Here is a 16,240-nt window from a genome sequence, read left to right on the forward strand (position 1 = left end):
ACATTTTTATAGTGCTTAGCGTAAGTATGTCATTTTTATGCCTTATAAAGTGTCTTATAAAGACAGTTTTATAGCTCATTATTACGTAAGGCTTACTCACACTTCTTCCCTTCCCCCACACTTAAGACTTTACAGGAAGCACTGTTTCCTTCTAGTATACCGTGCTGGCCTTAAGGAAGTAGACTCAAACATTTCCTCATTGTCCAGGTGTGGTGGGCTATGTCTTTAACCCCAGTGCTAGGAGGCTGAGTCAGGAGGATTGTATGAAGCTACAGTTAGACAAGCAGCCTCATGAGCTCCAGGCCATTCAGAGATACGTAGCAAGACCCTGCCTAGTCACATTTTGCTAGACGTGGTGGCACATGCCTGTAATCGCACCCTAGAGGTGGGGACAGAAGGATCAGGTGTTCAAGTTCATCCTCAGCTTTATAGGAAGTTTGGGCCAACCTGGGTCTCAGTCTGAATCACAACTCTTCCCCGTCCCTCCCCCCAAAAAACCCATAAAAATGTAAATAAAAGATATGAAACATTGTATTCTGGCCAGCTCAGTATGGAACAATTTTGGTCTTGGATGAAATAAATTCATCTTTATTAGTGGAGTAAGACAAGTATAAATTTTTCTTTTTTTGAGACTAGATCTCACTGTGTAGCCCAGGCTGGCCATACACTGATATTTCTGCATCAGCATCCAGAATGCGGTATTTATTTTATCTAGGCTGGTACTAAAACACCCTGGTGCGTTCTGTGTATGGAGACGTTGCTGTCACCTCTGACCTGCTGCTGTCACTCTGTAGGTTCGGCACAGAGCTTCAGGGCAGGTGATGGCTCTCAAGATGAACACGCTGAGCAGTAACCGAGCAAACCTGCTGAAGGAGATGCAGCTCATGAACAGACTGTCCCATCCCAACATCCTCAGGTAACGCAGCCGTGGGAGGCGCTCCTGGACGCTTGCCACAGCAGCACGTTATCTCGTGGCATCCATCTTGCTGGGGCTTAGCTAGGCTCTAGGTCTTTTTCTCCATTACAACCTAATTTCCTGTAATTAACAATATGTAGCAAGGCAGCTTCCTCTCTCCAGTTGCTTTACTCTCATCAGAACATTAGCACTCGCTCATTAGGATAATTATTTCCTACTGTGATTAGTACTTTGTCAGATTAAAGACTGATCTCTATGTGGCTATTTAATTTTCTAAATTGCTTTATGAGGACTTATAATTAATTAAATCAGTGAATAAAAAGAAGAGCAACATTATGGCGTAAGACTATCCACCCTAAACCGTGAGTACTCAGGTAGGAGACACAACTTTTTGTTGAGAATTGTTTTTACCTATAAACGGCTTGCAAACCAGGATGACTCAGTGGGTAAAGGTGCAATTTAAACTCAACACTCAGGAGTCAGAGACAGGTAGATCTCTGAGTTCAAGGCCTGTCTGGTCTATAGAGTGAGTTCCAGGACATCTGGGGGGAAAAAAAAAAAAAAGAAAAAGAAAAAAGAAAGGGGAAAAAAACCCAGTAACAACAACAAATTTTTTTAAAGATTATATTACACTGGCTGGAGATAGTTCAGTAATTAATAGCACTGGCTGCTCCTGCAGAGGACAGGGTTCCATTCTTACCATCCAGTTATTAGTAAACTCAAGTTCTGGCCTTTGTAGGTACCAGGCGTACGTGTGGTGCAAATGCATATACGCATACAAACACTTATATGCCGGAAAGAAAAATACAATCTTTTTTAAAGGAGGTTTTGTGTGTGTGTGTGTGTGTGTGTGTGTGTGTGTGTGTGTGTGTATTTTAGTAATCAATATCTGAATATTTCTCTCTTTAATCATGATATTTAGGCAACTGTGCTGTGCTTCTAAAAGAAATTGTACAAGGCAATATGATTTAGTATATATTTAAAGTAGGATTTGTATATAAGATGCTTGTGATGTTAAAAATGCCCATGCAGGCCTCAATCCTATAGGCTCTCAAGATCTGGAATCACAGGTGTGCCTTACCATAAGCAGGTTATATAAGAAGTTTCTCTTCCCCACCTCTCTTTCTTGACAGGATCCCATGTAGAGCCCACTGGCCTTGAACTCCTCCTCCTCCTGCTTTACCATCCAAGTGCCAGACTCACAGGCATGGACCCCCATACCTAGCTGTGTGTGAGCCTTGCCTGGGGGTATGTATGCCACTGCTTGCATAGACCTAAGAGGCTGTGAAACTGGAGTCACAGAATGAGTTTGGGATTGGATCAGATTCTCTTCAAGAGTGGCCAGTGCTCTTAATCACTGAGCCATCTCTTTAGCCTGTCCTTTAAGGGTTTTAAAGAAAGGTTGTCCTAGCTGGGGGATGGTGGAGCATGACTTTAATCCCAACCTTTCAAGGCAGAAGCAGGTGAATCTCTGAGTTTGAGGTCAGCCTGATCTACCAGGACAGCCAAGGCTATACAGAGAAATCCTGTCTCAAACAAAACAAAAAAATAACCAACCAAACACAAACCACGACGACAAAAAAGTAAAAAGTTAAGTGGTAAAGTGTGTGTGAGGATTCTAAAGAAACAAAGAAGTATTAAATTTCCTATGCATTTAGAATAACAAAGAGATATGAGAAATAGCCCTGGTCAGCTGGTCATGTCCTTAGAAAAGCCATTGGGGAATGGAAATTAGGAGGATATGGAATTGGGTTACAGGTCTTGAGCACAAGACTTCCTGGCATGAACAACTGTATTCACAAGAAGCCCAAACTATCAATTCTTCCAGACCCAACAAAAGACTCCATTGTTTATTTAACTGATAACTTAGAACGCTTATATTAAAACCCATCCATCTTACCTATACTTTATATGAGGATATACATGCAAACCAAGTGTGTGTCCCTCCCGCCTCCATGCCTTACCCACTGTTTCCCCAGATTTCTTTACCCACCCTCTGCTGGGATCTCAAGTGTGTGCTGCCCATCCTGCTGTTCTTTTCTTTCTGAATGGAAATTTTTGTAGGGAAGATGATGAAAGAAGGTTTCCTAAGGAGGTTAGGGTCAAGGAGAGGAGACAAACAAAGCTCAGTAGCTGAGCGCTCTCCCCTGTTGGACATGCGTAGCTCTGGCACCCAGGGGCACGGTACACCCAGCGGATTGGATGGCACCTCCAGCGGGTCTCACAGCCTCTGTCCCACACAGACTTCCTCAGTCACAGCTCAGGCATTTTCTTCCTCCTTTCCTTCCTTTCCTAGGGAGTTTCTTGTTTGTTTGTTTGTTTGTTTTTGAGTCGGGGTCTCACTGTGGGTCCCTTGCTGTCTTGGAACTCTATAGACCAGGTTGTCTTAGAAGTCAGAGATCCGGGGTTGGGGATTTAGCTCAGTGGTAGAGCACTTGCCTAGCAAGCGCAAGGCTCTGGGTTCAGTCCCCAGCTCCGGAAAAAAAAAAAAAAAAAGAAGTCAGAGATCCACTTGTCTCTGCCCCTTCTGGAATTAAAGGTGTGTCCCACCATGCCCAGCTCACAGCAACCTTCCTTCTTTTCTTTTTGTTTTGGAGACAGGGTTTCTCTGTGTAGCCCTGGCTGTCCTGGAACTCACTCTGTAGACCAGGCTGGCTTTAAACTCAGAGATTCACCTGCCTCTGCCTCCCAAGTGCTAGGATTAAAGGCCTGTGTCACCACTGCCAGCCTGCCGTTCTTCTTGATTAAAATTTTTTTCATGTATTTTATGTGTGGCTGCATATGTGAGTGCACATGAGACATACATGTGTGGAGGTCACAGGACAGCTTTCAGGAATGGGCTCTCTCCTTCCACCATGAGTATTGCAGTGATTGATCTCAGGTCATTGGTCTTGGCTGCAAGCACCCTTACATGCTAAGTCATCTTCCTGCACCCCACCTCTGTTTGAGACAGGATGTTGCTATGTAGCAGGCTAGCCTCAACTATGCAATCCTCCTGCCTCAGCCTTCTGCTAAGTTCTTCAGGCACATGCACGATCTCACCAAACGTAGCCTGACCTACCACTAGTTTTTTTGACGTTCTCTTTCGGTGCTGTTAATTGGAGGAAGGACTCACTGAAGTATTACATCCCGGTTCCTGACTACTAATGTTTGTTCATAGTTTCTTCAGCTCAAGCTGGGCATGGTGAGGATTGCCTGTATTCAAGGTGGAGGCAGGAGGATTAAGAGTACAAGTTTAGCTTTGCTGTAAAATGAAATCATTATTTGTTGGAATGGAGAATGTGACTTTCACTTTCCAATTATTTCCCCGGGTCAGCTGTGGAGCAGGTTATCTAGCATGTTGAGTACAAAGGATGTAGGAACTGTTGTCTTATAGGAAGTCCTTATAGGAAGCAAACTATGTACGTAAGATGGAGCTGAAGTGTGGCTCTACTGTAGAATGCTTGCCTAGTGTGAATTGTTCAATGGCTAGCACAGAAGAGAAGGAAGAGGGCAGGGTGGGGAAGACTAGGAGAAGGATTAGTATCAGCTGCTGCCTTGTGGATGGCTAATAAATAGCTATCGTTCCAGTTAGCCAACCTGAAACATCCCAGGCATCTTCAGTAGCCTTTGTTCCTTGGTCTGATCCTGAATCTTGAGGACATGTGCATCTGTTCTTTCATTGTACTTCATCCCTCTTCACTTTCACCTGCAGTGAAAATTATGTGCCCTCTCTGTGGTTTCCACCAGTCCTGAGGCGTAAGTAGCTCCTAATGGAACAGTCTCCCCCTCCTCTTCTTGTGCTGAGGGTGGGATGAAGAGTCTCTTGCTATATCCCCAGATGCTATAGTTTTTTGATGACTCAACATTGATTTTAGACCTGAATCAGAAATCCCGTAGACAGTCCGATCTGTTTTTGCTGATTATCTTCCATTCTTTCTAATATATTTAACACAGCTTAAATGTTTCCTAACTGTTCTCTAGGGCATATTATTCAATCTCTGGACTTTGGTTTTACTGCCAAAAGAAGGACTAGGAATACATCAGTGGTAATGAGTCATTGTAACTTTAATTTTTTTTCAAACATCTTTTTAATGATGGTTCTTAAACGCTTTAACCTCCCTTTTAGTCTACCACCCACTAGAGGTAGTGGGAAAGAAAGGATACAGGGGAAGTGGACCTGTTTAGAAAGGTTCTTTAGAGCAACTCCTGTCTGTGTTGTCTGGAAATCGACAGTTCAGTTCACAGTTAGTAGTAGCAGCTCGATCCACTCACAAACACTTCATGGATACTCCAGCAGTCCAGTTTGGTGGAGTCAGGTTAGCAAACACAAATCAGCAGCAGTAGCACTACCTAGCAGAGATAGCCAGGCCCCAGCCTCAGCTCCAGTCAACAGGAGGGACCAGGAGGAGGGGCCAGGAGGAGTTCTCCACCATGCCTCTCTCGGGAAATGTGAAGATCAGGGAGACCCACAGCTAGCTCTATAAGCAAGCCAAGCTCCACCTCGGTGTACTCCCCCAAACATCACGTGTCCTCCACGTGTCTTGCCTCAGCCTGTGAGTCTGTCTCAGCTGACGTTGTAGCACAACACTAGAAGTTTTTTTGCTAGGTTCTCTCTATGGAATCCAACAAAAGGAGCTCAACTATGCAATGTAAGGTAGACCAATATATGCATGTTGTTAGCAAAGAATCCTTCATCACCATGTCCTTTTTCCTATGCTTGCTTTAGCAGAACATCCTTTCTCTTGTGTCTGCTTCAGCTAAACCTTCCTTCATGAACCTGCCTTAGTCTTTCCCTTGAGTCCACTTTAGCTCCAGCAAAACACTTTCCAAAGCACACTGAAGTTTCCACTTCAAGTCATACTAAATTAAACGTCGACTCTTAAATGATAAGGCTTGAAAATTTACTGTATTAGAGTGTGTATGTTGGCATGCACAGGTATATATTTGTATATGTGTTCCAAGATAAATGGGCAGTGTTTAAAATGATGAATGAAAGATCTCTCAGATTTTATCATTATACTCCTAGTATCTAGGTCAAAGAGTCTTCAGAGATGAGAACTCTTTTTTTTTTTTTTTTTTTGGTTCTTTTTTTTTTTTTTTTCTTTTTTTTTTTCGGAGCTGGGGACCGAACCCAGGGCCTTGCGCTTCCTAGGTAAGCGCTCTACCACTGAGCTAAATCCCCAGCCCCGAGATGAGAACTCTTAAAGCATCATCTGCAACTAGGCCTGGTGGCTCAGGCTGACTTGGAACTCATAACAGTCCTCCTGTCTCACCCTTTTAGTGCTGAGAATTCAGATATGTACCACTATGTCTGGTTCTTTTAAATTTTTTTTGTTATTTGTTGAGTGTGTTTGAGCATTAGAGTTTCCAACGCTGTGCTAAAAGCAACACAGGAAGAAAAGGATTTATTTCATTTTATAAGTTTGACGTCACAGGCCATCACTGAGGGAAGTCAGGGCACCAGAGGCCATGGAAGAATACTGCTTACTACTCTGTTCCTTATGGCTTGCTTAGCCTGCTTCCTTACAACAACCATCAGCCCAGGGGTGGCATCATCCACAGTGAACTGGGCCCTCCCACATCACCCGTTAATCAAGAAAATCTCACTCTTGCCTACAGGCCAATTTTAAGAAGACACTCTTACAATTAAATTCTCTCTAGATATGTCTAGGTTTGTGTCACATTGATAGAAACCAACTAGTACAGTGTGTGTCTGTGTGTGTGTGTGTGTGTGCTTGCATGCATTTTATGTGTGTGGTCATGAGCGAGAGACAGAGACAGAAACAGACAGAGATGACTGAAGACTTTTGGGAATGGGTTCTTTCCTACTGGGGATCAATTTCAGGTTGTCAGGCTTGGTGGTAAGTGCCTCTTTTTTTTTTTTTTTTGTAAGTGCCTCTTATCAGCTAAGCCATGTTCAAGGATGTCTTTTGGACTTTTGGGGGTGGGGGAGCAAGGTCTTAGTACATAGTCCAGGCTGGCCTTGGACTCACTATTTAACTAGTTTGCCCCAAATCTCAAGGCTTGGGCATGGTCAGGAACTCCCACAACCACAGCACTCTGGAGGTAGAGAAGGAGGATTGGTACAAGTTCAAGGCCAGCTTGGGCTACATAGTAGGACCCCTGTCTCAACAGGCAAGGCAGGCATTGTGGTGCAGTCCTGTAAACACTGCACTGGGGTAATGGAGGTGGGAAGATTAGGAATTCAGAGCCATCTTTAGCTTAGTGAGTTAGGCCAGTCTGGGATACATAGTGAGTTCTGGGTCAGCCTGGACTACAGGGTGTGTAACCATGGGCTTTTCCACCTGGCCTCTTTGTTCCCCAAATAATGACTCTGAGACTTAATATTTCATGACTAAATGACCAGGTCAAAAGCTTTGGCTCATTTCTGCTAGTTCATAACTTAATTACCCATTTACTCTCTTCTAAGCCCCACTGCATGGTTGGTTACCTCAGCTCAGCTTTTCCCGAATCCTCTCTCTCTGCCTGTTGTCTCGCCACCTGGTCCTGCTGCAGCTCCTTGTCCAGGGATATTTTATTCATGGATGATGGTTCCTCATAGGACATGACGATCCTCTCTGCAGGAATGAGACACTGCTACAAACTAACAGAGAACAGAAGGAGGAGGGAGTGAGGCAGCAGGCAGTCCCAGGACGACTTCTGTACTACGGGGTAGAGACTCAGACTAATGGAGTCTAAGGATTATTAGTTTCAGGAGAAATGTTGGATTGCGGAATGAGGTGTAAGGAATAAGATACACGTTTCTTGATGTTTTTGGCAAGATGGAAAAACATTCAAAAGAATTGCACGATTTTTTTCAATGACTTTGAGAAGAACTAATGGTGGACATAAAATAAGCAAAAAATTTAAAAGGCAAAAATTATAAAAAATAAAACTTAATTACAGTATGACATCTAGTCTAATAATAACTATAATCAATCATAGTATAAACACTGATTCTCAAATTTCCCCTCTAAATATTGATATTGCCTAAGTATGTTTTCTAATAATATCAGAAGGGCAGTAGTTTGAGTGCTGTATCCTAAGCTTTTACCCTTTGAAGCTGGTTGGTAAGATTAGCGATGGCTGTGGCTGGAGAGATGGCTCAGCAGTTAGGAGAGCACTCGCCGTTTTTGCAGAGGACCCAGATTCCGTCCCCAGTACCCACATGGTGGCTCACAGCCATCCACAACTCAGGTTTCGGGGAATCTGATGCCTTTTTTTGATCTTTTAAGGCACCACACACATGATGTGCATATGTAAGTAACTGCAGGCAAAGTATCATACGCAAAATAAAATAAATCTAAAAAATAAATAAAGATCAGTAATAGCAGTATATAAGCTAGGTTCATAAAGGTAAGCGAGACATGGGTAAAGGTCAGGTAAGGTTGCTTATGCCTTTACAGGGATACTGTGTACTCAGGAGGCCGGGGTGGGGGCATATCCAATTGAGGCCAGCACAGGGGACTAGGGCATCTATCTACCCTTTCCCCTCCCCACCAAAACAAAAATGGATATAAGAAGAAATGGTTGGAGAAAAAAGTTGTGGTTTTAGCTGTGGAATAGTATTCTATGTGGACAAGATAGGGAGGTCTGTTATTTTCATTAGAAGCCATTTGACCCTCCCTAAGTGTGTCTGTCAGTGATGGGACATTTTAGAATGCTGTCACAACCATCCAGACTGCGCTGACAGTAGCCGAGGCTGTGTGATAGCACTTGAGATGGTAGTAGCTGGATTATCCGGTACTGAGTATCTGGATTAAACTTTGAAGTAAGGTTTCTCAGTGAGTTTGGGTGTGGGATATTAGTGCAAGGGATGGAGACGTCAAGGTTGACTCTTAGTAGTTTTATTTACTTGAACGGTTGGAAGAATTGCATCACCAGTAATAGCACTGAGGAAGATCTTAAAGGGAACAGATTTAGGAATGGGAGATCAGGAGATACAAAATGGCAGTTGGGTAAACAAATCTGGAATTTAAGGAGAGATTCAGAGCCTCTACAAATAGTGCAGCCTTTGTAATCTCCTTTTCTGACCTCTGAAGGAGCAATAAAGTACTCTGAGACCAGAGTGATGCTAGGATTCGGGGAAAGATGTGTGGGAACCACCCTAGGGGGCACTAAAGGATCCCTCGGTGGTTGAAAGCGTTGCTCTTGCTGAGGGGCGAGGTTTATGGCTGTGGGTGAGATCCCCAGCACTGCACAAGCCAGCCATGGTAGGGCAGGCAGGGAGTGGAGAAGGATTAGGGGTCCACGACCACTCTCAGCTCTGCAGTGATTCTGGCCAGCCCAGGCTGGTGTCCTAAACTGCTCCAAATCCTCTTTCTGCATCGTCATCTTTTCTCTGAATCACTTGAAGGGATGACCATGCCTGTTTCTACAATTCTATTCCTTAGTCCCCCGAATGGTATGTAATGTATATATAACAAGTAGTTAAAAAAAAAAAACTAACCCCCCCAAAATGTGCCCGGCAAGCGAACAACTCAGCCATTTGTGCCTTCGTTTAAGCCACCTGTCTTCAGTTTCCTTACCTTTAAAATGGGAATAATAACATGTAGTGCCTATTAGTGTTTTTTTAGAGTTAAATGAGGTAATCTCTATGAAGTTTGTGTTTGACGCTTTTTTTTTTTCCCGGAGCTGAGGACCGAACCCAGGGCCTACCACTGAACTAAATCCCCAACCCCGACACTTTTTTTTTTTTTTTTTTAAATTTTGACATGGGGTCGTGCTTTGTAGCCCATGCTAGGCGTGACATTGAAACGCTCCTCAGTACTGGGTAACAGGCATAAACCCCCATGCTTTGTGCTTGACTTACCCTTACGTGCTCAACAGCGTTCTGCATCAGCACTGGTTCTGTCTGACTTCCTTGAAGAACGGGTCAGTGTTTATTTCTGTAGCCCTTTTCTTTGTCTGGCTCTGGTGATGAGAAAAAATAGTTCTGGGGGGTACAACTCAGTAACTGGTTTGAACTCTGGAACCACAAAAAAGGGACCGGGTACATATGGACTAGATTGAAGTTATCTTTTTCTGTATAATTTTCTATTTTTGTGCCTGTATTTTTGTGGTATTATATTCATCCATTCGTCCATTCATTCATTAATTTTTGAGGCATTGGGCATTGTCTTCCAGTGAGAGAATCTGTCTCAAAGGAATGGATAGCATTTGTGGATGACTCCAGAGGATATCCTCTGACCTCCATGTGCACTTGCATATATTATCACCCAAACACGTATGTGGTCACATGCACAAGTATATGTACACATACATACATACATACATACATACATACATACATACATACATATATAGGCAAATCCTAGGCTGAGAGGGTAGAGGGTGGTGGCAGACATCTGTAATTCCAGTATTTGAGGTGTGAGGGGAGGAACATCGAGAATGTGAGGTCAGTGTGAGCCCACGCTACCCTACGGTGATGAGTGGAGAACTAACCTTGACTGAGCCAGCTCTGCTGAGTGTCAGCTGTGTGAGTTTTCCTTATGAATACTCAAGTCTAGGACCTTGCACAACCAGTTTTCCATGTTGTACTATAGCCAGAGCACATTTGAACTGTGTAGTAAACCTTTACCCAAGGGTATTACAGCCTTTTTTATAGATCTGGAGTCAGTATCTTCGGAGACGGGATCTGGGTCATTACCTCTCCCACCTCTTCCTCTTCCTTTGTTTTGTTTTTTTAGACAAGGTTTCTCTATGTAGCCCTGGCTGTAGACCAGGCTGGCCCTGAACTAGGAAATCTGCCTGCTCTCCTGGATTTAAAAATAGGCTGGAGAGATGGCTCAGTGGTTAAGAGCACTGACTGCTCTTCCAGAGGTCCTGAGTTCAAACCCCAACAACCACATGGTGGCTCACAACCATCTGTGATGGAATCCGATGCCCTCTTCTGGTCTGAAGATAGCTATAGTGTACTCATATATAATAAATAAATCTTTTTGAAAAAAAAATAGGGGTGGATGGAGAGATGCCTCAGCAGTGAAGAGTACTTGATGTTCTTTCAGAAGACCAAAGCCCAATTCCCAGTACCTTCTTGAAGGCTGACAGCTGTAACTCCAGGTCCAGGGCATCGGATGCCTTCTTCTGGTTGTTGTGGGCATCAGACATGCATGCAGTGCACAGCACATGTGATACACAGACATAGATGCAGGCAAAACACCCATATACATAGCATAAGTAATTTAAACTGTTTAAAAACTCAACAGTGGGCTGGGGAGCTGGCTTGGTGAAGAGCAGTGTCTGCTCTTCCAGAGGTCCTGAGTTCCATTCCCAGCACCCACATGGCGGCTCACCACTGTCTGCTACTCCAGTTCTAGGGAATCTGACACCCTGATGCACCAATGTACATAATATAAATCAATTATAATAAGAAAATTCAAAATAACATAGCAGGTTGAGTCCTTGCCATTTTGTATCCATTCTTTTTTGTTTTAAATACCTTAATTATTCCTTGACAAAACATGCATATAATATATTTTGATCATATTCACCCCCTTGTATTGTATCATTCTAATAATGACTGTTGTGTTTGATTTTCCTCCTTTGAGAAATGTGTGTAGAATGTTAACCATCCCTCAATTTCAGCTTTTCTTTTTGCCTTGGAGAAGTTTCAGGATGTTTAGCCTAGGCTGGTGTTGAGTGTCATAATTCTGCTGCTTTTGCCTTTGGAATGTGGAGATTATAGGCAAGCAGCACCACGCCTAGCATGCAGTTTTAATTCTATCTGTAGCATTCATTCTTTCCCCTTACCTTACAACATTTACAGTTTCTAGGGATTAGAGTTTCGCTATCTCTTGGGGACTATTAGTCATCTACCTCAGCGTCTTATTAGGAAAACATTTTTGAGCTTGTTCCCTTGTGCTGCTGCTAACTCATAATTAAATATTAATAAAGCTTGGGCTGAGAGGTGACTCGGTTACTGAGTGCTTTCTGCTCCTGTAGAGGACCAGGCTTTGGTTTCCAGCACACACATGGAAGCCCACACTTGTCTCTAACTCCAGTTCCAGGGATCCATTCAATACCTTCTTTTAACCTCCACAGGCTCCTGCATGCATATGGTACACACATAACATGCACGTGCGTACACACACACACACACACACACACACACACACACACACACGCGTACACACACACGTAAAGCTAAATTTCTTTCTATATCCTAACTGATGATGATCTTGGTCATTTCCCCCATTGGAGGCTTACAGGGCCTAGGAAAGTTCATGTCTTGGAATAAGAATTTTAAATTTTAGCCTGGCAGTGGTGACACATGACTTTAATCTAAGCGCTTGGGAGGCAGGGGCAGGCAGAGCCTGGATAACAGATTGAGTATCTGGGCTACACAGAGAAAACTCTCTCTGTCTTGAAAAAAATAATCATCATCATCATCATCATCATCATCATGACTGGAGAGATGGCTCAGTGGTTAAGAGCACTGATTGCTCGTGCCAAGGGCCTGAGTTCAAATCCCAGCAACCACACGGTGGCTCACAACCATCTGTAATGGGATCTGGTGCCCTCTTCTGGTGTGTCTGAAGACAATGACAGTGTACTCACATAGATATAATAAATGAATAAAATCTTAAAAAAGAAAAACAAAACAAGGGAATTTTAAATTTTAATTAAATTCAGTAATTACTAAACACTAACAGTGAACTACCATTTTGGGTGGGCTTAATTAGTGTAGTAAACAAGATCTCTTAACCTTAAAAGCATGTCTCTTATTCCTGTGCTGCTGTGGTGAGGTTGGCTGGAGGCAGGAGAGGTACTCTTTTTCTGCTAGCACAACCTCAAATTCCTCTACTGGATCTGCATCTGTTGATGGATAAAGAATGCTTAGCGGGCAATGTTGAGGAGTTCTGGGATAGGCCAAGGTGTGGCACCCTCTGCCCACATACCATGGTGATGACCAGCTGTGATTAAAACAGGAAAATGGCTATATCAGAAGGAAAAGTGAAGCAATCTGATGACCTAGACATCGTCTTCCACATACAGGACTCCTGACCTGGCACTCCTCGTGGTACAGTAAAAGAGCATGAGATAGAAGGTGGACCTACTAAGTTCTTCAGAAGAACTTCAAAAGAGTCATGCGTGTGTGTGAAGAGAAAGGGTAATTTTGATGAAAACATCAGAGAGATGGTTGAAATTACATCTGTGATTAGATACTGTGATAGCCAGCTTGGAAAGGCAGTTTTAGAGTGTGTGCGTGTGCGTTTGCGTGTGCATGTGTGTATGTGTCCACACGCGCATGTAACTGTGTCTGTGCCTGTGTGTGTGTGTGTGTCTGTGTGTAAGAGAATACTGGGATTAAAAGTAGAACCTTGAACATGATAAGCAATCTGCATCCCCAGCCTTCTTTTTTTAAAGGTTTATTTTTATGTATTTATTTTGTATATGAAGGTTTGACTTACATATATGTCTGTGCACCACGTTCCTAGAGATACACAGAGACAGAAAACGCAGATGGTCATATATGTGCTGGGAAATGAACCCGGATCCTCTTGAAGAGCAGCTTGTGCTCTCAAGTGCTCTCCAGACCCAAGACTTCTCCCATTTTTTAATTTTCTATTTTGAAACCTAATCTCAGTAGGTTGTCTAGAATGGCCTTGAAATAACTCTATTCAGGTAGACCTTGAATTCACAATCCTCTCCCTGAGCTTTCTAAGCAGCCGGAATCACAGGCCTGTCCCACAGAGTTCAACCAATGTAAGAAACTTAGTGACATAGTATGTGGCCACACTTTAGCCCAGCAAATGCCACCTTTACTACATTAGCACTAGTCGGAGATTTTTGTTTTTCTTGTTTTTTTGAGACAGGGTCTCTTTATCCCTGGATGTCTTAAAACTTGATATGTAGATCAGGCTAGCCTCAAACTCAGCAGATTTACCTGCCTCTGAGTGGTGGGATTAAACAAATATACCACCACACCTGGCTTTTTTGGAGATGTTCTTAACTGAGTTAAAAGGTTGGTAGAATTTTTGAAAAGTAGGTTTCAAACATCCTTCTTCACGCAGCAGTGTGAAAGTATGAGAGCTTAGACTCTAAGCGGGAGTGGCAGGTTATATGGTCACAATAAAGAGTGCTGGTAGATGTGGTAGGAGATAAGGAAGGCTGGGCCAGGACACTCAGACCTTTTGTGTTCTTTGTGTTTGTTTATTATTTTTTCATTTTCTGGTCTTTAGAGACAGCATCTCATCTTGCCCTGGCTGACCTTGAACTTTCAATGGATCTGAGAATCCCTTAGAACTCTTGTCCTCTGAGTCCCCCTCCCACAGGCCAAGGCTGTGGGCATGTGCTGCCACGCCCTGCTCTCAGTACTGAGGAATGTGTTGAGGAGTTTGATCTGTAATCGGGGCTGGTAGAGCTTTCAATAACCAGGAGCTCAGTAAGGAGAGGGGCTGGCTTTGTTCATCCTTTATTTAATTAATTAAATTTATTTTATTTTTTATATGTATATGCATTTTCCTAGCATGTGTGTATGCATGTTATTTTATGTGTTTGAGTGTTTTGCCTGCTTTTATGTAAATGTACCACATGTATGCAGTGTCCATAGAGGTCAGAAAAGGGCAGTGGATTCCTTATAACTGGACTTACAGATAATTGTGGTTCTGGGAACTGAACTCAGAACCTCTGGAAGAGCAGTTATTGGTCTTAACCTCTGAGCCATCTCTCCAGCTCCACTATGAAGTCTTTTAAAAGAATTAAGGTAGAGAGCAATTGGAGGAGACTTGATGTTGACCTCTGATCTCTGTGCACACGTAGAATAGTGTACCTGTACACACACACACACACACACACACACACACACACACACACACACACACACACACAGCCCAAAAAATAAGTAAATAAAAATGCCACAAGATTCTAATTCTCTTTTTTTTTTTTCTTTTCTTTTCTTTTTTTTTCGGAGCTGGGGACCGAACCCAGGGCCTTGAGCTTGCTAGGCAAGCGCTCTACCACTGAGCTAAATCCCCAGCCCCCCCTAATTCTCTTCTTGATATGAGTCAGTATGTAATATAAAACTGAAAATATCAAAGTTGAGCCATCACTAACTTTTAAGCACTTGCCTAAAAATAGACTCCCAAGGCCTGGAGTGATGGTGCATTCCTTCATTTCCAGCACTCAGGAGGCAGAGGCAGGCAGATCTCTGAGTTCAAGTCCAGCCTGGTCTACAGAGTGAGTTCCAGGACAGCCAGGGCTGCACGGAGAAACCCTGTCTTGAGAAAAAAAGAAAGAAAGAAAGAAAAAGGGACGGAGGGAAGAAAAGAACACACTTCCGTCTTGACTCGATTAAATGCTGGCTGACATGATTGAGGTGGGAGGCAACATTCAGAAGCTAGATGCATTGGCACAGGAGGAACGTGAGCTCTAGGTCATCCTCAGATACATTGTAAATTCAAGCCCAGGAGACCTTTTCGCGAAACAACAAACACAAAACAAAAAACTAAAACAAAGAGAAAGGGAGGAAGAAAGGCTCAGAATGAATCAGGAAGAGTGTGATTTTATTTAAGTGCCTCCTTTTTTGAAACTGGGTTTCACTGTGTAATCCACACTGACCTCAGACTTAACAGTCTTGCTGCCTTAGCCAAAGTACAAGCTAGTACATACTGCCATATTTAGTTTGCTTCTCAAATTTTAATGTGGAAATGAACTTGTGCGTAGAACAGGCTGGTCTTAGAGTTGGATGACCTTGAACTCAGATCTTCCTGCCTTTACCTTTTGGAGGCTGGTATTATAAGCATACACCACCACATATAGTTTGTGTATGCTAGGCAAGTGCTCTACCAATCAAACGACGTTCTCAGCCCTGTGACATGAATTTTAATGTTTCAGTGGTGGTCATCTGTGCAAGGAGTGAAACAGGAAAGGTCGGGAAGAAAAGCAAAGCTCCTAACTGTGATACAGTGATGCCAAGGGGGTTGGGAAAGAAAGCAGAAAATTGTCATATGATGTCTGTGCCTATGAATGTGCTCTGTGAATGGTAGATTATTAGTATTCTTTATAAATACTAATGAAATAAATCAAATAATCTTGGCTTCCCAGCCTAGTACCAGCCTGAAAATGTTGCTCCTTTCTTTCTCTTTATGCCTTTTGAGACAAGGTCTTAATAGATCGTGGTGTAAAATGCTCTTATAAAACATGTTTACTAATTTGGTGATTATTACTTCCTCTCACTTAGTAAGTGCTTATTCGGGGCACATTGTGTGTTCCACCCTGTCCGTGGGAGCAATGAGCTAGGATCTGTACTCTCTTAAAGAGATATTTATTGGTAGTATTAGTTCTGTGTATGGAAGCCAGAAGACAACTTTGTACAGTTGGTTCTCCTTACCTTTGTGT

General features: G+C 43.0%; 1 protein-coding gene across 6 annotated transcripts in view; it reads left to right on the top strand.

Moving 5' to 3' along the window:
• Tesk2 (testis associated actin remodelling kinase 2) overlaps positions 1-16,240 on the top strand; it is a 91,875-nt gene that overhangs the window by 39,540 nt on the left and 36,095 nt on the right. For all 6 annotated transcript variants that reach the window (XM_039109210.2, XM_039109209.2, XM_063287111.1 and 3 more), the window contains 1 exon segment: positions 795-916. In XM_039109210.2, the coding sequence (XP_038965138.1) occupies positions 795-916 (122 nt within the window).

Source organism: Rattus norvegicus, chromosome 5 (assembly GCF_036323735.1).
Source record: "Rattus norvegicus strain BN/NHsdMcwi chromosome 5, GRCr8, whole genome shotgun sequence".
NCBI lineage: Eukaryota > Metazoa > Chordata > Mammalia > Rodentia > Muridae > Rattus > Rattus norvegicus.